Source organism: Petromyzon marinus, chromosome 62, assembly GCF_048934315.1.
Source record: "Petromyzon marinus isolate PM22_M1 ecotype Great Lakes invasive population chromosome 62, UKy_Petmar_22M1.pri1.0, whole genome shotgun sequence".
NCBI lineage: Eukaryota > Metazoa > Chordata > Hyperoartia > Petromyzontiformes > Petromyzontidae > Petromyzon > Petromyzon marinus.
The window spans coordinates 2606413-2630572 of NC_133728.1; the positions used below are offsets into that span (position 1 = coordinate 2606413).

Below are 24160 nucleotides of genomic sequence, written 5' to 3' on the forward strand. Positions count from 1 at the left end.
CAGGAAATTTTGTGGCCACAGGAAGTTGTGTGGCCACAGAGAAAAATGGCTGACGGATGAGAATGCTGACGGAATGGCGGCAAGGTCATAATTCGAATCTGTAAATGGCGAGATAAACCAATTGCAATGACAAGAAAAATCCCTCGGCTTGAAGAATTTTGCAAATCCACCAGTTCCTGAAGAACTGCATTGAACCACTTACCTCGCTGATCTCGTCAAGGAACATAAGCCACCATCACCACGCGAACTAAGGTCATCCTTGCAGTGGCAGCTTTTGGCTAAGCCCTCGAACAGAGATGGTCACCACGTGGCGCGGCACTTTCGGATGCGCTTCTGCGGCCGTCTGGAACTGCGCTTCCTTCCGATATTAGGAAGCCACTGGGAGCTATGCACCTTTAAATAATCATCCAGATTGACAAACTCGTGTTTTTAAAACAGTTTTATTGTGTTTAGTTTGTTGTCCTTCCTCCGTGTATGGCTATGTATGGTCGTGTAAAAGACGTTGAACATACATACATTTTGGTTATCTTGTCTTGTCACCATGAGTAAATTGAGTAAATGTGTAGTGAGTTCAACTGAGTCACAGCAGACGGTCTCTTTGGAGGCAACACATTTATTGATACCAACACACGGGGTAACTGCCCCTTAACAGAAGAACAACCTATGGTGGTCCCTATGATCACTGTTACATTGCATTTATGGCTTTATTTTGGTGATTTCGAAAACGTTTTTTTGGTTTGGCCATGTTTTTGTTTGTTGTAGTACGGAGTTAGACTGATGGCCTTAATCTAAGTTGTCTTGTGGTTGTTGTTGTTTGACTTGCATCCCACTGCGATTTTTGCACACAGCGTTGGTGTACGGTGCTTTTTCAGGAATATTTTGATGTTTTTTTCCTGGATTTTCTGTTTGCACAGTCACACAGTCACTTTAAGATGTTTTCTTGTTCGTGTTTTTGTTTTTTGTTTGTTGCGATTGCACCTGATTCAAGAGCCGAATGGCTCACAGGGCTATACCAAATAAATGGAAATGGAACTGGTGACCACCAGGCTAACTGCACTAATTACACAGTAACTAGCTACAATGGACGGGACCACAGGTTGGGTCCAGGTCCACGTGTTGGAGACTCTGTAGGACGTAGAACGTAGATTTCTTCAAGATGAACAACAGCAGCCAGTCCCTCTGGGGGACCCGGCTTATATCCTCTGTGGAGTGACTGGCTCCGGCCTTGGCCACGACCTTCTTCTAGAATCCTCCAGCAGGATCTCGACCCTGACACGTGACCACCGCTAGCCCCCACTTGGGGCCCCTGTGTAGACTCAACCGGTCAAGTGTCCTCTGGGGTCAACCAGTGTGCCACGGCCTACAGTAACCCCATTCCCATGGCGGCACTCTCACACCCTATCCTGTAGGGGTCGGCACTGCACGCCAAGCGTGGTGCCATCCAGCGCTATCGATCAACGTTCTCACCGAGCCCCTCTAGGGCCGGTACTGCACCCACATTCTAGTGATGCCCGCGATGTCAATACACCGCACGCCGTGCCTCTCTAGGCCCGGCACTACACAGTGACATCCGCGATGTCACTGTGTCATGCAATGACGCAACAAGGCAAAGGGGAGACTAAAAGTGCACGTGTGGTTAATTTAAACAACCAACCACAGTTTGACACGTATGCTTTCGCAACCTATATTATTTGTAAAAGGTTATTTTGGGTTATAACGTGCAAATATAAATGCCGCTAAACCCGCCACCACTCGACACAGCCAATTAGTAAGGTTTGTCACTTTAAAAAACATGGCAATTCGTTATTAGTACAGCACACCGGTGTGTTGGAGAGTAAACCCAGAACTTTTGCAATTTGAGTACGACATTTCACCAGTAACGACAAGCAGCCTCATCAGGTGACAGCCAGAGAATTGTGGAGAAATCCTCTTCCTAGTTCAATCTTAAAAAGAGAGGGGATTCATGTGATGTCATTACTTGTGAGCCAATCAGATGCGAAGACCAGAGGGGGGGGGGGGGTTAATGTAGTCATATAAATCTTGACTTAAAGCTTTCGTGACTGCAGGTATTCATATTCTTTGGGTCTTTCGGTAAAGTCACGTAGATAGGTTTAAAAAATTGATTGGTCCACACCCGAGACAGCTTTCCTTAGAGGACAGTGCATACATTATCAGAGTTATGTGTTTTGTTTGCATTCCGACCGCAGGTATTGTGGTCAATGCAAACATGACTCTTTGTAAAAAAAAGGTGTCAGTTTTATTGCCAGATAATAGGGTAAAAAAACAATTAGCATATTAACAAAAATGTACTATATCTACATTTATTATATCGCTGCACACTAACACGGTGAAGCCGTTGTGTCAGTGAGCCTTGATCTGCTCCAGAAAGTCCATCGCGTCTCTATAGCCATCCTCGAAGTAGAGCTCCAGCTTCTCGCACGACGGGGGAAAGAGCGCGTACCAAAGGCGCTGCAGGTTGGCCATTCCCATCTGTATTCGCAGTCACGCAGCAACAAAAAATCAAACAATGCAAGATTCAATCGGACCACCACCTGAGCGATCAGTTCCCGCAATCGGTTGTGTGCAACTGAAGTACACGGACGTCTCTGCAACCAGTTGCTCACAGTATAGGCAGACTCTTGCTCTCTAGCGATCTGCCCGACGATTTGTAGCAACTCTTTTTCATCACGCGACACATTTTCAAACGCAACTGGTAATGGATATCCATTGTAACTATTATTTTTTTTTCATTTTACCAGGAAAGGCCCACACTGAGGGCCTTTTCAGAAGCGACCCTTACTATCACACATGATAGCTAAATTAAGTGGGCGGCTTATCGTCGTCATGACGTGGAAATGTCTAGCAGCAGCCGGATAACTCTAAAGGTGTAGCGTCGATTCTAAATCTGGAGGGGAAAAAAAACTGAGGGCCCGGAGACAAATCAACGCGACCACGGGGAGAGAGAGAAACACGCAGACTCCAAATATACAACAGGTGTCGTCAGGGTCGGGATCGGGATCAAACCCACGACCTCCTGTATACCAGGCGAGGTAGTTAACATCTCGCCACATGCGGCACCCCTAACCTTACGTGGTAGCCCAAAAACAAACGTGGATGAGTATAAGAATAGGCTTCACCCTTTCTGGCAATAAAACAGATCTTAAGATCTTATTATTATTATTGTTCCCATCATTTTGATACTTAGAAAAAACAACAGGTCCCATACAGATACGGACGAGTTATAACTCGTGACTGATATTCACCTTGAAATCGAGGCCGGCGTACCGCAGAATGCGCCCGTTTGTCGGGCAGATGCCGCGCGGACAGATGGCCTGCGTGCCCTCGAAGGGCGACACGCTGATGAGGCCTTGCGAGGCGGAGACTCCGCAGGACTGGGCCAGCTTGGGGAAGGGTTGATTGTCGGTGAACCCTCCGTCGCAGTACATCTGGGAAGGTGACGGCAACAGCAGTGGTTGGAAGAAACGGGTCGCGAGATGTTATCTCCCTCGCCTGGTATGTAGGAGGTCTGGGGTTTGATCTATGGCCCTGACGATGCCTGTTGTACATTTGGAGTTTGCGGTGTCTCTCTCGCCATGGCCACGTGGATTTTCTCCAGATCCTTCGGCTTTTTCCCCTCCATATTTACTAGAAATGTGTGTTTTGATTATTTGGCTGTGATTATCAATTTCCACGAGATAAGCCGCTTTGTTTAGCTATCATTTGTGGCCAGGTCACTTCTGAAAAAGAGCCACATAGCTCAGTGGCTGTTACCTGGTAAAATTAAACTAGCTTCATTTTCGTTAATTACATGTAATTTTCCGAATCAGAATCTTTATTTATACTGGAGGAATCCGACGCGCTATGAAGCTCTCTTTCACAGCCGTCCAGCAGGGGCAGGTCAGCAGGTTAAAACAACAATCAATAACAAAACCCACCACCTCCTTGTAGAGCAGGCGAGGTGGGTAACATCTCGCCACCGCGACGCATCCTGCCCATTTCCCATTCCCACTCGATTTATTTTGCTTTGACGCCAAAGTCAGTGACCCTCTGTTCCCCGCTCTTATTATTTTAATTCCTCAAACTATGCGTGTTACTCCGAACCCACTTCTTTCCATAGCTCTCCAGCAAAATCATTGTCACAATCATTAAGCAGTATGACGTTAAATCTAAAAACTCACCTGTTTTTGTTACTTGCTTTAAACTTTTATAGTGTTATTTTTATATATATATATGCATTCGAAAGTAATTCATTATAATGCAATTTAGTTTTGTATGGAATTTGCTTTTATTCTTCTTGTGATTTAGTCTATTAACAATGTTTTTTATCTGTACAGCACGTTGAATGGCATCCTTTGCCCGAAATAGTGCTCTAGAAATAAAGACTTGATTGATTTGATCTGGTAAGATTATTATTTTATTATTTAAGGGCCATGTCCTGACGATCCGTCCAGAGTTTAAACACATTTCAAACGTGTCTTTTAAAGGCACGCAGGTGAATCTGTTTTTTTTTTAAGAAAGACTTTTAAAGAGCAGGTGGCCGTTTTTTTCCAAGCTAGCAATTAATATGTTTGGACTGTCTTGAGTGGAAAATCACAGCGGCAATATGTCTCGGGGGTGTTCGGTGGGCAAGGGAGAGGGCGAGGAAGAAACGAAATCACATTTACCTCTCCTCTGTAGCATATCCCAGAGATTCCAGAATAAAACGGAAAGAGGCAGCTTGCCAGCAGAACCTGGAGGAGGAGGAGGGCAGATGCAGATGCAGTGGTGATAGGCGAGCATTTAACGAGCGTGACAAATGAACTTTAAATTGACAATATACGCAAATCGGCAATGTGCATTTTGTACACCTTAAGCTAGCAAAGAAAAAGTGCGGATATAAGTTGTTTTATCTATTTTTCTTTTTCACCAGTGGGGCCTAGCCTAGCCTAGCCACACTGGGCCTCATTAGGAATTTACGTACTTGTGCAAAACAAAAATCAACTTGTTTTATAAAGTAGTGGCTAGGGGATGTTAACTACCTCGCCTGGTATGGAGGAGGTGGTGGGTTCCATCCCGGCCCTGACGCCTGTTGTATATTGGGAGTTTGCGTGTCTCTCTCTCTCTCATCATCATCACGGTGGCTAGGAAATGTTAACTTCCTCGCCTGGTATGCAGGAGGGCATGGTTAAATCCCGACCTTGATGCTTGCTGTATATTTGGAGTTGACATGTGGTTGCGTGGATTTTTCTCCGGGTCCTCCGGTTTTTCCCTCCACATTTAAAATCGATGTCACGCATTTAAGTTTCGAGTGTTTGGCTGCTATGCATTTCCACGTGATGATGAAAAGCCATTTTCGTTGGGCTATCAGTTATGGCCAGGTAGGTTCTGAACATGAGCTACATACAGTAGCTCAGTGGGCCTTACACCTGGTAGAATAAAACAAATAAAATCATAGTTTTTATAGTAGTTGCTGCAGCTGATGGTCATGATGATGATGTTTGCTTATCATAGCTGAACCAGAATACATGGTGTGGCGCTTTCGGATGCGCTACTGCGGCCTTCTGGAATGCTCTTCCTTCCGATATTAGGAAGCCACTGGAGCTACACTACGCACTTTTACATTTTCTAGATTGAAAACGAATTTCTTAAAAACCGCTATTTGTGTTTAGTTTGTTGTCCTTCCCCCCTGCACCTCTGATAAGCACGGTTGGGTACGTATGGTGCGAAAGAAGTTCCAACATACGTACATCACCATCATCATCCTGCACCGCCGATTAGTACGGTTGGCTATGTATGATGGTGCAAAAGAAGTTCCAACATACGTACATCACCATCATCATCCTGCACCTCCGATTAGTACGGTTGGCTGTGTACGGTGGTGCGAAAGAGGTTCCAGCACACAGGTACACACTTATGTACCTGTATGAGCTCCTCTCTCGTGCTAAAGTCCGATATGATGCGGTTCTGTCCATCAGGAAGTCGAGTCACTGATACAAAGAGACGACCGGAGGCCTGGGTGTGAGAGTCCAGTGGTAGAATCTGCTGCAGAATCTCTCTGTAAGGAACAAATACGGATAACCCCCCACCATGTAGTAATGATAATAATAATAACCGCACCTCCAATGAGCACGGTTGGCTTCTAGGTGTGAGGCATGTGTGTTCCCAATGCGTCTTCACGATATCGCGCCGTTCTTCCATTAGGAGACACTTTTGGCACGACGAGGAACGTGCTGCTGTTATAACGCGGAACACCCGCACCGTTATAATGTGTAACGCGCCCAACGTGACAGCACGCACACTCCTATAACGCGGAAAGAGCACACCGTTATAACGCGGAACACGCACGCCGTTACAACGTCCCCCCCGCTCCTCCTGATGCCCAGGGGAAATGGGCGAGGTTTAGGACTGTGGCTCATGCAGCTGCAATGGCTGCTATGGGTACGCGGTCCAGACCTCCTCAGAGACCCATGGCTGACAGAGGAGGTGTTCAGGCTGGCTGAGGAAAAGCCACAGAACCACTCTCACCGTCTACAGCATCCCACGTGAGAGAATGTGGCTTACTGCAGCCTTCGCTTGGAGGTTCGGAGAGCCGTGAGGCGCTGGAAGGATGGGAGGTGGTCGCGGTTCCTGAGGAGATGGAGTCTGCCTCAGTAGCTCGTGATCACAAATCACTCTGTAACTCCATCAAAACAATAACTTGAAGCGCCACACCTATCACCACTATTAGGGGAAAGAACGGTGATCTAATTTCCTACCCCCAGGAACAGGTTTGCAAATTTTCTGAGCATTTCTGAGGTTTTGGGGGAGGGGAAATCCCTCAGCCTGGAAAACATCATTTGAGCAAAGTGGAAATGACCCTGCTGAGGCTGCAGTGCGTCAAATATTGAAGTAGTCGCCCCCTGTGAGTGGCTGGCTGAGGTGCCATCTCTTTAGGAAGTATAGAAGGCGATCCAGTCTGATGCCAGAAAAAGCACCAGGTAGAGATGATCTCCCAGGCGAAATGCTGAGGGAGGGTGGCGTTTCTGCGCAGACTGTCCTACATGACATCATAATAACAATCGGGTGGTACCCCTCTTTAACAACTACAGGGGCATCTCACTCCTCAGTGTGCCAGAAAAATTCCTGTCAAGAGTTATTCAACATCGCCTTGCCAGGAACGCTGAGGAGAGGCTTGCGGAGCACCAATGCGGTTTCAGGAAAAGGCGGTCCTGCACAGATGCCATATTTTCTGTCCGTCTGCTACAGCAGAGGTGTAGGGAATTCCAACAAGACCTACATCTCTGCTTTATTGACCTGATCAAGGCCAATGATACTAACAGTAGGCCTGGGCTTTGGGTTGTTCTTTGTGCTTTCGTCCCTGACTCTCTGCTCACAATAATTAAGGACCTTCATGATGGCGAGCGGGCCCGGGTAAAACTACGTGGCCGGGAGTCAGAGCCATTCCATGTTCATCTTAGGGTGCGACAGGGATGTCCTCTGGCTCCCAAATTAAGTATCATCTATTTCAACCACATAGTTCGTGAAGCTTTCCATGGCTGTATAGGAGGAATTTCCATCTGGTACAGATAAAATGGGAGGCTGATCGATGCCCGAGTGCGGTCAAGGCATTGCTCCCTATTGGTGAACCATGTTATGTATGCTGATAATCTGGTAATTGCTGTTCACTCAGAGGAGTTAGAGGCGATGCTGCTGAACCTGGAGCTTGCCACTAAGAGGTGGGGCCTTACCATCAGCCCCACCAAAACTAAGTACCTGCCTGGGTATTTTGTACCACGGGACACTCCACCCCCACAACTCCCAATTGGTGATGGGGCAGTTGTGGAGAGCGTGGAGAGTTTCCCAAACCTGGGCAGTGTGCTCATGACTGGCTCCGGTTTAACAGCAGAGGTCTTACTCCGAATCAGTCGAGCGGAATCTTTTCATCGGTTGCGTAACGCTGTGTGGAAGCTACCTGGTCTGTCACTCCACGCGAAGCTTCAGGTCTTCTCAACCACAGTCATGCCCTCCCTTCTCTACGCTTGCGAAACGTGGACCCCCCCTAATGGAACATCGACTGTTAGAAATGTTTAGGCTGGCCTGCCTGGGTTTAACGAGGCTGGATTGTGTGAGGAGCCCACAAATCCTTGAAAGATCTGGGCAAGGTCCCATCGGTGAGCTGCTCCGGCAGGCAAGGCTGCGTTGGCTGGGTCATGTAGCCCACATGCCCAGCCACCACATGCTTAAACAGCTTTTGTTCCGCCAGATAGAGGGGGGCTAAACGGGCGCAGCACGGGCTAGAGAAGAGATGGAGTGATGTGGTGGTACAAGAGGATTTGGAGCTGAGTGCCGGGCGGCTGAAACACAGCAAGCTGGCACAGTCAGTCGACCCGTGGCACCTGCTGGGTCTGCCCCGTCACCTCAAGCCAGCGGGCGTTCGAAACTTTACGTGGCCTCAACGTGCACATCGCCTGGCACAAGCGCCGTGGTGACGTCACCGCCACTTAGTGGGAATGGTGGTTGTTGTTGTTGTTGTGTGTGTATCTGTGCGTGTCTCCGTGTGTGTGTGTGCATGTCTGTGTGTGTCCAGTGGAGCGCGTTGCACTACCAGAAACCCGGCGACACAACTTTGATTCCCGCTCACAGCCACCAACACCAGTGACGATTATCTGAACCGGTCCTGGACCTTATCCCCTAGGTCGACTCAGCCTAAAATGAGTACCTAGGAGTGGCGGTGTGTCGTAAACATCAACACTGGTGTGCCGTATCGGCCTTCCTATGTGCTACTCGCTAACAGCACTTGCCCCAACAGTCTGTCAAGGATCTACATCATTAGACCTCCTTTGCCAGTACCAAAATGTAATAATAGGGTTTTTCCCCTTTTTTCTGGCAACATAACTGAAACCTTTTTACGAGGATTCATGTTACTACATTAACCACAATACCTGCAGTCAAAATGCAAACAAAAAACATACTATTGTAGTGCCGTGAATTCACTCGTACGACAACCGTCTCTTTTTCCGCCGTCACTTTTATTCCATCGTTCCATACACACAGTAATTCTCTCCGTGCTCCGCCAACTCGGACACTCCGATTTACTTCAGCATCGTCCGTGCATCCCCTTCCACACACAGTGTTTCTTCGCCTATCTCTTCACACACAGTGTCCTGTCTGTCTATTCACACACAGTGACTCTATCTGTCTATTCACACACAGCAACTCTATCTATCTCTTCACACACAGTGTCTTCCCTTCCACACACAGTGGTTCGTCTTCTATCTCCTCACACAAAGTATCGCCGCTATCTCTTCACACGCAGTGACTTCCATCTATTCACACACAGCGACTCTATCTCCGCTAACGCTGACTCTCCCTATCGCTATTTACTGTCTTTGGGGTCCGGCTCTCTATCTATTCTTCCCTAACATTTCCAGCTGTCTTCTCCGTATCTCTTCACCTCTCGCCAACAACTGCCCAGCAACAACTTCCCAGCAGCAACTCTCCAACAGCAACCACCAACAGCAACTCCCCTCCGTTCAAACCACCTCGCGTTTTATCCCCTCTCGCATTAGCCTTAATTAATTGCCACGTGGCTCGCTGGTCGTTTCCCGCCAGCCCGCACCTGTCCCCCTCATCAGACATTCCGACGCCACCACTTAACGCTAACAGCCTCTAGACCAATCACAGCCCTCGTGCCACGACTCCCTTAATTACTTGGGTTTGTTTACAGCACTCGCGACTCGACCACCTGTTCGACCTCGTGTGACCCGTTCTCCTTGTCTGTCTGTATGTACTGTACATGGCCAATTCCTATGCGCATTATCTACTCCACTACACTATGATATTTGATGCATTGTCCCTGAAACTGATTGGTCCACACCAAGGGACGGCTTTCTTTTGAGCTTCGACCCAATTGGTGCTCGACCAGATGACGCCAAAAGGCGTCACACAGCTCAAAGACAATGCCACTAGCAAAGTAATGAGGGCTCGGGGTGAGCATCATCATCATTAGACCTCCTTTTGCCAGTACCAAAACATAACAATAGGGTTTTCCCCCTTTTTTTCTGGCAACAAAACTGAAACCTTTTTACAAGGATTCATGATTACTGCATTAACCACAATACCTGCAGTCAAAATGCAAACAAAAAAACCTACTATGATAATATATGCATTGTCCTTGAAACTGATTGGTCCACACCAAGGGACGGCTTTCTTTTGAGCCTCGACCCAATTGGTGCTCGACCAGATGACTGCAGGTATTATGGTTAATGCAGTAACTTGAATCCTTGTTAAAAGGTTTCAGTTTTGTTGCCAGAAAAAAAGGGGACAAACCCTATTATTACATTTTGGTACTGGCAAAGGTCTACTGATGTAGATGCTCACCCCGAGCCCTCATTACTTTGATAGCGGCATTGTCTTTGAGCTGTGTGACGCCTTTTGGCGTCATCTGGTCGAGCACCAATTGGGTCGAGGCTCAAAAGAAAGCCGTCCCTTGGTGTGGACCAATCATGTTCAAGGACAATGCATATATTATCATAGTATGTTTTTTTGTTTGCATTTTGACTGCAGGTATTGTGGTTAATGCAGTAATCATGAATCCTAGTAAAAAGGTTTCAGTTTTGTTGCCAGAAAAAAAGTGAAAACCCCTATTATTATTAGTCTGTCAAGGCTACATAGGGAATCTTTGTCTTTGCTTGTTCTCACATACCTCAGCTTGGGAATGAGTCTGAAACTCAGGGTCACTCCGTGTCCTTGCGCTGCGTACGAACTCACCATCGACGACATTTCCTGGAACACACAAAAGGAACAAAGACAAAGATCCCCCACTGTGTAGCCATTGATCCAGGGTGAGTGAGTGTACGGGTGAGTGTACAGGCAAGTGAGTGAGTGTACAGGTGAGTGAGTGAGTGTACAGGTGAGTGAGTGAGTGTACAGCTGAGTGAGTGAGTGAGTGTACGGGTGAGTGTACAGGCGAGTGAGTGAGTGTACAGGTGAGTGAGTGAGTGAAGAGGTGAGTGAGTGTACAGGCGAGTGAGTGAGTGTACAGGCGAGTGAGTGTACAGGCGAGTGAGCGTACAGGCGAGTGAGCGTACAGGCGAGTGAGTGAGTGTACAGGTGAGTGAGTGTACAGGTGAGTGAGTGTACAGGTGAGTGAGTGAGTGTACAGGTGAGTGAGTGTACAGGCGAGTGAGTCTATGTGTGAGTGAGTGTAAAGGTGAGTGAGTGAGTGCACAAGTGAGTGAGTGAGTGAGTGTACGGGTGAGTGAGGGAGTGTATGGGTGAGTGAGTGAGTGAGTGTACAGGTGAGTGAGTGAGTGTACGGGTGAGTGAGTGTACACGTGAGTGAGTGAGTGAGTGTACAGGTGAGTGAGTGAGTGTACGGGTGAGTGAGTGTACGGGTGAGTGAGTGAGTGTACGGGTGAGTGAGTGAGTGTACAGGTGAGTGAGTGAGTGTACGGGTGAGTGAGTGAGTGAGTGTACGGGTGAGTGAGTGTACGGGTGAGTGAGTGAGTGAGTGTCCGGGTGAGTGAGTGAGTGAGTGTACGGGTGAGCGAGTGAGTGAGTGTACGGGTGAGCGAGTGAGTGTACAGGTGAGTAAGTGAGTAGACAGGTGAGTGAGTGTACGGGTGAGTGAGGAGTGTACAGGTGAGTGAGTGAGTGTACGGGTGAGTGAGTGAGTGTACGGGTAAGTAAGTGAGTGTACAGGTGAGTGAGTGAGTGAGTGTATGGGTGAGTGAGTGAGTGTACGGGTGAGTGAGTGAGTGTACAGGTGAGTGAGTGAGTGCACAAGTGAGTGAGTGTACGGGTGAGTGAGTGAGTGTACGGGTGAGTGAGTGAGTGTACGAGTGAATGAGTGAGTGTAAGGGTGAGTGAGGGAGTGTACGGGTGAGTGAGTGAGTGTACAGGTGAGTGAGTGAGTGAGTGTACGGGTGAGTGAGTGTACGCGTGAGTGAGTGTACAGGTGAGTGAGTGAGTGAGTGTACGGGTGAGCGAGTGAGTGAGTGTACAGGTAAGTGAGTGAGTGTATGGGTGAGTGAGTGTACGGGTGGGTGAGTGAGTGTACGGGTGAGTGAGTGTACAGGTGAGTGAGTGAGTGAGTGCACAAGTGAGTGAGTGAGTGTACGGGTGAGTGAGTGTACGGGTGAGTGAGTGTACAGGTGAGTGAGTGAGTGTACGGGTGAGCGAGTGAGTGAGTGTACAGGTAAGTGAGTGAGTGTATGGGTGAGTAAGTGTACGGGTGAGTGAGTGAGTGTACAGGTGAGTGAGTGAGTGCACAAGTGAGTGAGTGAGTGTACGGGTGAGTGAGTGAGTGTACGGGTGAGTGAGTGAGTGTACGGGTGAGTGAGTGAGTGAGTGTACGAGTAAGTGAGTGTACGAGTGAGTGAGTGTACGGGTGAGTGAGTGTACGGGTGAGTGAGTGAGTGTACAGGTGAGTGAGTGAGTGTACAGGTGAGTGAGTGTACGGGTGAGTGAGTGTACAGGTGAGTGAGTGTACGGGTGAGTGAGTGTACGGGTGAGTGAGTGAGTGAGTGTACAGGTGAGTGAGTGAGTGTACGGGTGAGTGTACGGGTGAGTGAGTGAGTGTACGGGTGAGTGAGTGAGTGAGTGTACAGGTGAGTGAGTGTACGGGTGAGTGAGTGAGTGAGTGTACAGGTGAGTGAGTGTACGGGTGAGTGAGTGTCCGGGTGAGTGAGTGAGTGAGTGTACGGGTGAGCGAGTGAGTGAGTGTACGGGTGAGCGAGTGTAGTGTGAGTGAGTGTACAGGTGAGTGAGTGTACAGGTGAGTAAGTGAGTAGACAGGTGAGTGAGTGAGTATACGGGTGAGTGAGGAGTGTACAGGTGAGTGAGTGAGTGTACGGGTGAGTGAGTGAGTGTACGGGTAAGCAAGTGAGTGTACAGGTGAGTGAGTGAGTGTATGGGTGAGTGAGTGAGTGAGTGTACGGGTGAGTGAGTGAGTGAGTGTACAGGTGAGTGAGTGAGTGCAAAAGTGAGTGAGTGAGTGAGTGTACGGGTGAGTGAGTGAGTGTACGGGTGAGCGAGTGAGTGTACAGGTAAGTGAGTGAGTGTATGGGTGAGTGAGTGTACGGGTGGGTGAGTGAGTGTACGGGTGAGTGAGTGTACAGGTGAGTGAGTGAGTGAGTGCACAAGTGAGTGAGTGAGTGAGTGTACGGGTGAGTGAGTGAGTGTACGGGTGAGTGAGTGTACAGGTGAGTGAGTGAGTGTATGGGTGAGCGAGTGAGTGAGTGTACAGGTAAGTGAGTGAGTGTATGGGTGAGTAAGTGTACGGGTGAGTGAGTGAGTGTACAGGTGAGTGAGTGAGTGCACAAGTGAGTGAGTGAGTGTACGGGTGAGTGAGTGAGTGAGTGTACGGGTGAGTGAGTGAGTGAGTGTACGAGTGAGTGAGTGTACGAGTGAGTGAGTGTACGGGTGAGTGAGTGTACGGGTGAGTGAGTGAGTGTACAGGTGAGTGAGTGAGTGTACGGGTGAGTGAGTGTACGGGTGAGTGAGTGTACAGGTGAGTGAGTGTACGGGTGAGTGAGTGTACGGGTGAGTGAGTGAGTGAGTGTACAGGTGAGTGAGTGAGTGTACGGGTGAGTGAGTGTACCGGTGAGTGAGTGAGTGTACGGGTGAGTGAGTGAGTGTACAGGTGAGTGAGTGTACGGGTGAGTGAGTGAGTGAGTGTACGGGTGAGTGAGTGTACGGGTGAGTGAGTGAGTGAGTGTCCGGGTGAGTGAGTGAGTGTACGGGTGAGCGAGTGAGTGAGTGTACGGGTGAGCGAGTGTAGTGTGAGTGAGTGTACAGGTGAGTGAGTGAGTGAGTGTACAGGTGAGTAAGTGAGTAGACACGTGAGTGAGTGAGTGTACGGGTGAGTGAGGAGTGTACAGGTGAATGAGGGAGTGTACGGGTGAGTGAGTGAGTGTACGGGTAAGCAAGTGAGTGTACAGGTGAGTGAGTGAGTGTATGGGTGAGTGAGTGAGTGTACGGGTGAGTGAGTGAGTGTACAGGTGAGTGAGTGCACAAGTGAGTGAGTGAGTGAGTGTACGGGTGAGTGAGTGAGTGTACGGGTGAGTGAGTGAGTGTACGAGTGAATGAGTGAGTGTACGGGTGAGTGAGGGAGTGTACGGGTGAGTGAGTGAGTGTACGGGTGAGTGAGTGAGTGTACGGGTGAGTGAGTGAGTGTACGCGTGAGTGAGTGTACGGGTGAGCGAGTGAGTGAGTGTACAGGTAAGTGAGTGAGTGTATGGGTGAGTGAGTGTACGGGTGGGTGAGTGAGTGTACGGGTGAGTGAGTGTACAGGTGAGTGAGTGAGTGAGTGCACAAGTGAGTGAGTGAGTGTACAAGTGAGTGAGTGAGTGTACGGGTGAGTGAGTGTACAGGTGAGTGAGTGAGTGTACGGGTGAGCGAGTGAGTGTACAGGTAAGTGAGTGAGTGTATGGGTGAGTAAGTGTACGGGTGAGTGAGTGAGTGTACAGGTGAGTGAGTGAGTGCACAAGTGAGTGAGTGAGTGTACGGGTGAGTGAGTGAGTGTACGGGTGAGTGAGTGAGTGTACGGGTGAGTGAGTGTACGAGTGAGTGAGTCTACAGGTGAGTGAGTGAGTGTACGGGTGAGTGAGTGTACGGGTGAGTGAGTGTACAGGTGAGTGAGTGTACGGGTGAGTGAGTGTACGGGTGAGTGAGTGAGTGTACGGGTGAGTGAGTGAGTGTACGGGTGAGTGAGTGAGTGAGTGTACGAGTAAGTGAGTGTACGAGTGAGTGAGTGTACGGGTGAGTGAGTGTACGGGTGAGTGAGTGAGTGTACAGGTGAGTGAGTGAGTGTACAGGTGAGTGAGTGTACGGGTGAGTGAGTGTACAGGTGAGTGAGTGTACGGGTGAGTGAGTGTACGGGTGAGTGAGTGTACGGGTGAGTGAGTGAGTGAGTGTACAGGTGAGTGAGTGAGTGTACGGGTGAGTGTACGGGTGAGTGAGTGAGTGTACGGGTGAGTGAGTGAGTGAGTGTACAGGTGAGTGAGTGTACGGGTGAGTGAGTGAGTGAGTGTACAGGTGAGTGAGTGTACGGGTGAGTGAGTGTCCGGGTGAGTGAGTGAGTGAGTGTACGGGTGAGCGAGTGAGTGAGTGTACGGGTGAGCGAGTGTAGTGTGAGTGAGTGTACAGGTGAGTGAGTGTACAGGTGAGTAAGTGAGTAGACAGGTGAGTGAGTGAGTATACGGGTGAGTGAGGAGTGTACAGGTGAGTGAGTGAGTGTACGGGTGAGTGAGTGAGTGTACGGGTAAGCAAGTGAGTGTACAGGTGAGTGAGTGAGTGTATGGGTGAGTGAGTGAGTGAGTGTACGGGTGAGTGAGTGAGTGAGTGTACAGGTGAGTGAGTGAGTGCAAAAGTGAGTGAGTGAGTGAGTGTACGGGTGAGTGAGTGAGTGTACGGGTGAGCGAGTGAGTGTACAGGTAAGTGAGTGAGTGTATGGGTGAGTGAGTGTACGGGTGGGTGAGTGAGTGTACGGGTGAGTGAGTGTACAGGTGAGTGAGTGAGTGAGTGCACAAGTGAGTGAGTGAGTGAGTGTACGGGTGAGTGAGTGAGTGTACGGGTGAGTGAGTGTACAGGTGAGTGAGTGAGTGTATGGGTGAGCGAGTGAGTGAGTGTACAGGTAAGTGAGTGAGTGTATGGGTGAGTAAGTGTACGGGTGAGTGAGTGAGTGTACAGGTGAGTGAGTGAGTGCACAAGTGAGTGAGTGAGTGTACGGGTGAGTGAGTGAGTGAGTGTACGGGTGAGTGAGTGAGTGAGTGTACGAGTGAGTGAGTGTACGAGTGAGTGAGTGTACGGGTGAGTGAGTGTACGGGTGAGTGAGTGAGTGTACAGGTGAGTGAGTGAGTGTACGGGTGAGTGAGTGTACGGGTGAGTGAGTGTACAGGTGAGTGAGTGTACGGGTGAGTGAGTGTACGGGTGAGTGAGTGAGTGAGTGTACAGGTGAGTGAGTGAGTGTACGGGTGAGTGAGTGTACCGGTGAGTGAGTGAGTGTACGGGTGAGTGAGTGAGTGTACAGGTGAGTGAGTGTACGGGTGAGTGAGTGAGTGAGTGTACGGGTGAGTGAGTGTACGGGTGAGTGAGTGAGTGAGTGTCCGGGTGAGTGAGTGAGTGTACGGGTGAGCGAGTGAGTGAGTGTACGGGTGAGCGAGTGTAGTGTGAGTGAGTGTACAGGTGAGTGAGTGAGTGAGTGTACAGGTGAGTAAGTGAGTAGACACGTGAGTGAGTGAGTGTACGGGTGAGTGAGGAGTGTACAGGTGAATGAGGGAGTGTACGGGTGAGTGAGTGAGTGTACGGGTAAGCAAGTGAGTGTACAGGTGAGTGAGTGAGTGTATGGGTGAGTGAGTGAGTGTACGGGTGAGTGAGTGAGTGTACAGGTGAGTGAGTGCACAAGTGAGTGAGTGAGTGAGTGTACGGGTGAGTGAGTGAGTGTACGGGTGAGTGAGTGAGTGTACGAGTGAATGAGTGAGTGTACGGGTGAGTGAGGGAGTGTACGGGTGAGTGAGTGAGTGTACGGGTGAGTGAGTGAGTGTACGGGTGAGTGAGTGAGTGTACGCGTGAGTGAGTGTACGGGTGAGCGAGTGAGTGAGTGTACAGGTAAGTGAGTGAGTGTATGGGTGAGTGAGTGTACGGGTGGGTGAGTGAGTGTACGGGTGAGTGAGTGTACAGGTGAGTGAGTGAGTGAGTGCACAAGTGAGTGAGTGAGTGTACAAGTGAGTGAGTGAGTGTACGGGTGAGTGAGTGTACAGGTGAGTGAGTGAGTGTACGGGTGAGCGAGTGAGTGTACAGGTAAGTGAGTGAGTGTATGGGTGAGTAAGTGTACGGGTGAGTGAGTGAGTGTACAGGTGAGTGAGTGAGTGCACAAGTGAGTGAGTGAGTGTACGGGTGAGTGAGTGAGTGTACGGGTGAGTGAGTGAGTGTACGGGTGAGTGAGTGTACGAGTGAGTGAGTCTACAGGTGAGTGAGTGAGTGTACGGGTGAGTGAGTGTACGGGTGAGTGAGTGTACAGGTGAGTGAGTGTACGGGTGAGTGAGTGTACGGGTGAGTGAGTGAGTGTACGGGTGAGTGAGTGAGTGTACAGGTGAGTGAGTGTATAGGTGAGTGAGTGAGTGAGTGTACGGGTGAGTGAGTGTACGGGTGAGTGAGTGAGTGAGTGTCCGGGTGAGTGAGTGAGTGAGTGTACGGGTGAGCGAGTGAGTGAGTGTACGGGTGAGCGAGTGTAGTGTGAGTGAGTGTACAGGTGAGTGAGTGAGTGAGTGTACAGGTGAGTAAGTGAGCAGACAGGTGAGTGAGTGAGTGTACGGGTGAGTGAGGAGTGTACAGGTGAGTGAGTGAGTGTACGGGTGTGTGAGTGAGTGTACGGGTGAGCGAGTGAGTGTACGGGTAAGCAAGTGAGTGAACAGGTGAGTGAGTGAGTGTATGGGTGAGTGAGTGAGTGTACGGGTGAATGAGTGAGTGTACAGGTGAGTGAGTGAGTGCACAAGTGAGTGAGTGAGTGTACGGGTGAGTGAGTGAGTGTACGGGTGAGCGAGTGAGTGAGTGTACAGGTAAGTGAGTGAGTGTATGGGTGAGTGAGTGTACGGGTGAGTGAGTGAGTGTACAGGTGAGTGAGTGAGTGCACAAGTGAGTGAGTGAGTGTACGAGTGAGTGAGTGTACGGGTGAGCGAGTGAGTGTACAGGTAAGTGAGTGAGTGAATGGGTGAGTAAGTGTACGGGTGAGTGAGTGAGTGTACGGGTGAGTGAGTGAGTGTACGGGTGAGTGAGTGAGTGAGTGTACGAGTGAGTGAGTGTACGAGTGAGTGAGTGTACGGGTGAGTGAGTGTACGGGTGAGTGAGTGAGTGTACGGGTGAGTGAGTGTACGGGTGAGTGAGTGTACGGGTGAGTGAGTGTACGGGTGAGTGAGTGAGTGTACAGGTGAGTGAGTGTATGGGTGAGTGAGTGAGTGAGTGTACGGGTGAGTGAGTGTACGGGTGAGTGATTGAGTGAGTGTCCGGGTGAGTGAGTGAGTGAGTGTACGGGTGAGCGAGTGAGTGAGTGTACAGGTGAGCGAGTGTAGTGTGAGTGAGTGTACAGGTGAGTGAGTGAGTGAGTGTACAGGTGAGTAAGTGTGTAGACAGGTGAGTGAGTGAGTGTACGGGTGAGTGAGGAGTGTACAGGTGAGTGAGTGAGTGTACGGGTGAGTGAGTGAGTGAGTGTACGGGTGAGCGAGTGAGTGAGTGTACAGGTGAGTGAGTGAGTGTACGGGTGAGTGAGTGTACGGGTGAGTGAGTGAGTGTACGGGTGAGTGAGTGAGTGTACAGGTGAGTGAGTGAGTGTACGGGTGAGTGAGTGAGTGAGTGTACGGGTGAGTGAGTGTACGGGTGAGTGAGTGAGTGAGTGTCCGGGTGAGTGAGTGAGTGAGTGTACGGGTGAGCGAGTGAGTGAGTGTACGGGTGAGCGAGTGAGTGTACAGGTGAGTAAGTGAGTAGACAGGTGAGTGAGTGTACGGGTGAGTGAGGAGTGTACAGGTGAGTGAGTGAGTGTACGGGTGAGTGAGTGAGTGTACGGGTAAGTAAGTGAGTGTACAGGTGAGTGAGTGAGTGAGTGTATGGGTGAGTGAGTGAGTGTACGGGTGAGTGAGTGAGTGTACAGGTGAGTGAGTGAGTGCACAAGTGAGTGAGTGTACGGGTGAGTGAGTGAGTGTACGGGTGAGTGAGTGAGTGTACGAGTGAATGAGTGAGTGTAAGGGTGAGTGAGGGAGTGTACGGGTGAGTGAGTGAGTGTACAGGTGAGTGAGTGAGTGAGTGTACGGGTGAGTGAGTGTACGCGTGAGTGAGTGTACAGGTGAGTGAGTGAGTGAGTGTACGGGTGAGCGAGTGAGTGAGTGTACAGGTAAGTGAGTGAGTGTATGGGTGAGTGAGTGTACGGGTGGGTGAGTGAGTGTACGGGTGAGTGAGTGTACAGGTGAGTGAGTGAGTGAGTGCACAAGTGAGTGAGTGAGTGTACGGGTGAGTGAGTGTACGGGTGAGTGAGTGTACAGGTGAGTGAGTGAGTGTACGGGTGAGCGAGTGAGTGAGTGTACAGGTAAGTGAGTGAGTGTATGGGTGAGTAAGTGTACGGGTGAGTGAGTGAGTGTACAGGTGAGTGAGTGAGTGCACAAGTGAGTGAGTGAGTGTACGGGTGAGTGAGTGAGTGTACGGGTGAGTGAGTGAGTGTACGGGTGAGTGAGTGAGTGAGTGTACGAGTAAGTGAGTGTACGAGTGAGTGAGTGTACGGGTGAGTGAGTGTACGGGTGAGTGAGTGAGTGTACAGGTGAGTGAGTGAGTGTACAGGTGAGTGAGTGTACGGGTGAGTGAGTGTACAGGTGAGTGAGTGTACGGGTGAGTGAGTGTACGGGTGAGTGAGTGTACGGGTGAGTGAGTGAGTGAGTGTACAGGTGAGTGAGTGAGTGTACGGGTGAGTGTACGGGTGAGTGAGTGAGTGTACGGGTGAGTGAGTGAGTGAGTGTACAGGTGAGTGAGTGTACGGGTGAGTGAGTGAGTGAGTGTACAGGTGAGTGAGTGTACGGGTGAGTGAGTGTCCGGGTGAGTGAGTGAGTGAGTGTACGGGTGAGCGAGTGAGTGAGTGTACGGGTGAGCGAGTGTAGTGTGAGTGAGTGTACAGGTGAGTGAGTGTACAGGTGAGTAAGTGAGTAGACAGGTGAGTGAGTGAGTATACGGGTGAGTGAGGAGTGTACAGGTGAGTGAGTGAGTGTACGGGTGAGTGAGTGAGTGTACGGGTAAGCAAGTGAGTGTACAGGTGAGTGAGTGAGTGTATGGGTGAGTGAGTGAGTGAGTGTACGGGTGAGTGAGTGAGTGAGTGTACAGGTGAGTGAGTGAGTGCAAAAGTGAGTGAGTGAGTGAGTGTACGGGTGAGTGAGTGAGTGTACGGGTGAGCGAGTGAGTGTACAGGTAAGTGAGTGAGTGTATGGGTGAGTGAGTGTACGGGTGGGTGAGTGAGTGTACGGGTGAGTGAGTGTACAGGTGAGTGAGTGAGTGAGTGCACAAGTGAGTGAGTGAGTGTACGGGTGAGTGAGTGAGTGTACGGGTGAGTGAGTGTACAGGTGAGTGAGTGAGTGTATGGGTGAGCGAGTGAGTGAGTGTACAGGTAAGTGAGTGAGTGTATGGGTGAGTAAGTGTACGGGTGAGTGAGTGAGTGTACAGGTGAGTGAGTGAGTGCACAAGTGAGTGAGTGAGTGTACGGGTGAGTGAGTGAGTGAGTGTACGGGTGAGTGAGTGAGTGAGTGTACGAGTGAGTGAGTGTACGAGTGAGTGAGTGTACGGGTGAGTGAGTGTACGGGTGAGTGAGTGAGTGTACAGGTGAGTGAGTGAGTGTACGGGTGAGTGAGTGTACGGGTGAGTGAGTGTACAGGTGAGTGAGTGTACGGGTGAGTGAGTGTACGGGTGAGTGAGTGAGTGAGTGTACAGGTGAGTGAGTGAGTGTACGGGTGAGTGAGTGTACCGGTGAGTGAGTGAGTGTACGGGTGAGTGAGTGAGTGTACAGGTGAGTGAGTGTACGGGTGAGTGAGTGAGTGAGTGTACGGGTGAGTGAGTGTACGGGTGAGTGAGTGAGTGAGTGTCCGGGTGAGTGAGTGAGTGTACGGGTGAGCGAGTGAGTGAGTGTACGGGTGAGCGAGTGTAGTGTGAGTGAGTGTACAGGTGAGTGAGTGAGTGAGTGTACAGGTGAGTAAGTGAGTAGACACGTGAGTGAGTGAGTGTACGGGTGAGTGAGGAGTGTACAGGTGAATGAGGGAGTGTACGGGTGAGTGAGTGAGTGTACGGGTAAGCAAGTGAGTGTACAGGTGAGTGAGTGAGTGTATGGGTGAGTGAGTGAGTGTACGGGTGAGTGAGTGAGTGTACAGGTGAGTGAGTGCACAAGTGAGTGAGTGAGTGAGTGTACGGGTGAGTGAGTGAGTGTACGGGTGAGTGAGTGAGTGTACGAGTGAATGAGTGAGTGTACGGGTGAGTGAGGGAGTGTACGGGTGAGTGAGTGAGTGTACGGGTGAGTGAGTGAGTGTACGGGTGAGTGAGTGAGTGTACGCGTGAGTGAGTGTACGGGTGAGCGAGTGAGTGAGTGTACAGGTAAGTGAGTGAGTGTATGGGTGAGTGAGTGTACGGGTGGGTGAGTGAGTGTACGGGTGAGTGAGTGTACAGGTGAGTGAGTGAGTGAGTGCACAAGTGAGTGAGTGAGTGTACAAGTGAGTGAGTGAGTGTACGGGTGAGTGAGTGTACAGGTGAGTGAGTGAGTGTACGGGTGAGCGAGTGAGTGTACAGGTAAGTGAGTGAGTGTATGGGTGAGTAAGTGTACGGGTGAGTGAGTGAGTGTACAGGTGAGTGAGTGAGTGCACAAGTGAGTGAGTGAGTGTACGGGTGAGTGAGTGAGTGTACGGGTGAGTGAGTGAGTGTACGGGTGAGTGAGTGTACGAGTGAGTGAGTCTACAGGTGAGTGAGTGAGTGTACGGGTGAGTGAGTGTACGGGTGAGTGAGTGTACAGGTGAGTGAGTGTACGGGTGAGTGAGTGTACGGGTGAGTGAGTGAGTGTACGGGTGAGTGAGTGAGTGTACAGGTGAGTGAGTGTATAGGTGAGTGAGTGAGTGAGTGTACGGGTGAGTGAGTGTACGGGTGAGTGAGTGAGTGAGTGTCCGGGTGAGTGAGTGAGTGAGTGTACGGGTGAGCGAGTGAGTGAGTGTACGGGTGAGCGAGTGTAGTGTGAGTGAGTGTACAGGTGAGTGAGTGAGTGAGTGTACAGGTGAGTAAGTGAGCAGACAGGTGAGTGAGTGAGTGTACGGGTGAGTGAGGAGTGTACAGGTGAGTGAGTGAGTGTACGGGTGTGTGAGTGAGTGTACGGGTGAGCGAGTGAGTGTACGGGTAAGCAAGTGAGTGAACAGGTGAGTGAGTGAGTGTATGGGTGAGTGAGTGAGTGTACGGGTGAATGAGTGAGTGTACAGGTGAGTGAGTGAGTGAGTGCACAAGTGAGTGAGTGAGTGTACGGGTGAGTGAGTGAGTGTACGGGTGAGCGAGTGAGTGAGTGTACAGGTAAGTGAGTGAGTGTATGGGTGAGTGAGTGTACGGGTGAGTGAGTGAGTGTACAGGTGAGTGAGTGAGTGCACAAGTGAGTGAGTGAGTGTACGAGTGAGTGAGTGTACGGGTGAGCGAGTGAGTGTACAGGTAAGTGAGTGAGTGAATGGGTGAGTAAGTGTACGGGTGAGTGAGTGAGTGTACGGGTGAGTGAGTGAGTGTACGGGTGAGTGAGTGAGTGAGTGTACGAGTGAGTGAGTGTACGAGTGAGTGAGTGTACGGGTGAGTGAGTGTACGGGTGAGTGAGTGAGTGTACGGGTGAGTGAGTGTACGGGTGAGTGAGTGTACGGGTGAGTGAGTGTACGGGTGAGTGAGTGAGTGTACAGGTGAGTGAGTGTATGGGTGAGTGAGTGAGTGAGTGTACGGGTGAGTGAGTGTACGGGTGAGTGATTGAGTGAGTGTCCGGGTGAGTGAGTGAGTGAGTGTACGGGTGAGCGAGTGAGTGAGTGTACAGGTGAGCGAGTGTAGTGTGAGTGAGTGTACAGGTGAGTGAGTGAGTGAGTGTACAGGTGAGTAAGTGTGTAGACAGGTGAGTGAGTGAGTGTACGGGTGAGTGAGGAGTGTACAGGTGAGTGAGTGAGTGTACGGGTGAGTGAGTGTACGGGTAAGCAAGTGAGTGTACAGGTGAGTGAGTGAGTGTATGGGTGAGTGAGTGAGTGTACGGGTGAATGAGTGAGTGTACAGGTGAGTGAGTGAGTGCACAAGTGAGTGAGTGTACGGGTGAGTGAGTGAGTGTACGGGTGAGCGAGTGAGTGAGTGTACAGGTAAGTGAGTGAGTGTATGGGTGAGTGAGTGTACGGGTGGGTGAGTGAGTGTACGGGTGAGTGAGTGTACAGGTGAGTGAGTGAGTGCACAAGTGAGTGAGTGAGTGTACGAGTGAGTGAGTGAGTGTACGGGTGAGTGAGTGTACAGGTGAGTGAGTGAGTGTACGGGTGAGCGAGTGAGTGAGTGTACAGGTAAGTGAGTGAGTGTATGGGTGAGTAAGTGTACGGGTGAGTGAGTGAGTGTACAGGTGAGTGAGTGAGTGCATAAGTGAGTGAGTGAGTGTACGGGTGAGTGAGTGTACGGGTGAGTGAGTGTACGGGTGAGTGAGTGAGTGTACGAGTGAGTGAGTGTACGAGTGAGTGAGTGTACGGGTGAGTGAGTGTACGGGTGAGTGAGTGTACAGGTGAGTGTACGGGTGAGTGAGTGTACGGGTGAGTGAGTGTACAGGTGAGTGAGTGTATGGGTGAGTGAGTGTACGGGTGAGTGAGTGAGTGTACAGGTGAGTGAGTGTACGGGTGAGTGAGTGTACGGGTGAGTGAGTGAGTGTACGGGTGAGTGAGTGAGTGTACAGGTGAGTGTACGGGTGAGTGAGTGTACGGGTGAGTGAGTGAGTGAGTGTCCGGGTGAGTGAGTGAGTGTACGGGTGAGCGAGTGAGTGAGTGTACGGGTGAGCGAGTGCAGTGTGAGTGAGTGTACAGGTGAGTGAGTGAGTGTACAGGTGAGTAAGTGAGTAGACAGGTGAGTGAGTGAGTGTACGGGTGAGTGAGGAGTGTACAGGTGAGTGAGTGAGTGTACGGGTGAGTGAGTGAGTGTACGGGTGAGTGAGTGAGTGTACAGGTGAGTGAGTGAGTGCACAAGTGAGTGAGTGAGTGAGTGTACGGGTGAGTGAGTGAGTGTACGGGTGAGTGAGTGAGTGTACGAGTGAATGAGTGAGTGTACGGGTGAGTGAGGGAGTGTACGGGTGAGTGAGTGAGTGAGTGTACGGGTGAGTGAGTGAGTGTACGGGTGAGTGAGTGAGTGAGTGTACGGGTGAGTGAGTGAGTGTACGCGTGAGTGAGTGTACAGGTGAGTGAGTGAGTGTACGGGTGAGCGAGTGAGTGAGTGTACAGGTAAGTGAGTGAGTGTATGGGTGAGTGAGTGTACGGGTGGGTGAGTGAGTGTACGGGTGAGTGAGTGTACAGGTGAGTGAGTGAGTGAGTGCACAAGTGAGTGAGTGAGTGTACGGGTGAGTGAGTGAGTGTACGGGTGAGTGAGTGTACAGGTGAGTGAGTGAGTGTACGGGTGAGCGAGTGAGTGAGTGTACAGGTAAGTGAGTGAGTGTATGGGT

The 24160-nt window shown here is 50.3% G+C and overlaps 1 protein-coding gene across 1 annotated transcript in view; it reads right to left on the reverse strand.

Moving 5' to 3' along the window:
* Positions 1–597: 597 nt before the first annotated feature.
* LOC116937180 (patatin-like phospholipase domain-containing protein 4) overlaps positions 598–24160 on the reverse strand; it is a 46380-nt gene continuing 22817 nt past the window's right edge. The window contains exons 5-9 of the mRNA XM_076053661.1: positions 10664–10743; positions 5899–6034; positions 4665–4730; positions 3264–3446; positions 598–2490 (exon numbers count right to left, since the gene is read on the reverse strand). Coding sequence (XP_075909776.1) covers positions 2362–2490; positions 3264–3446; positions 4665–4730; positions 5899–6034; positions 10664–10743 — 594 coding nt within the window. The 3' untranslated portion in view covers positions 598–2361. The remainder of the gene's footprint in view (positions 2491–3263; positions 3447–4664; positions 4731–5898; positions 6035–10663; positions 10744–24160) is intronic.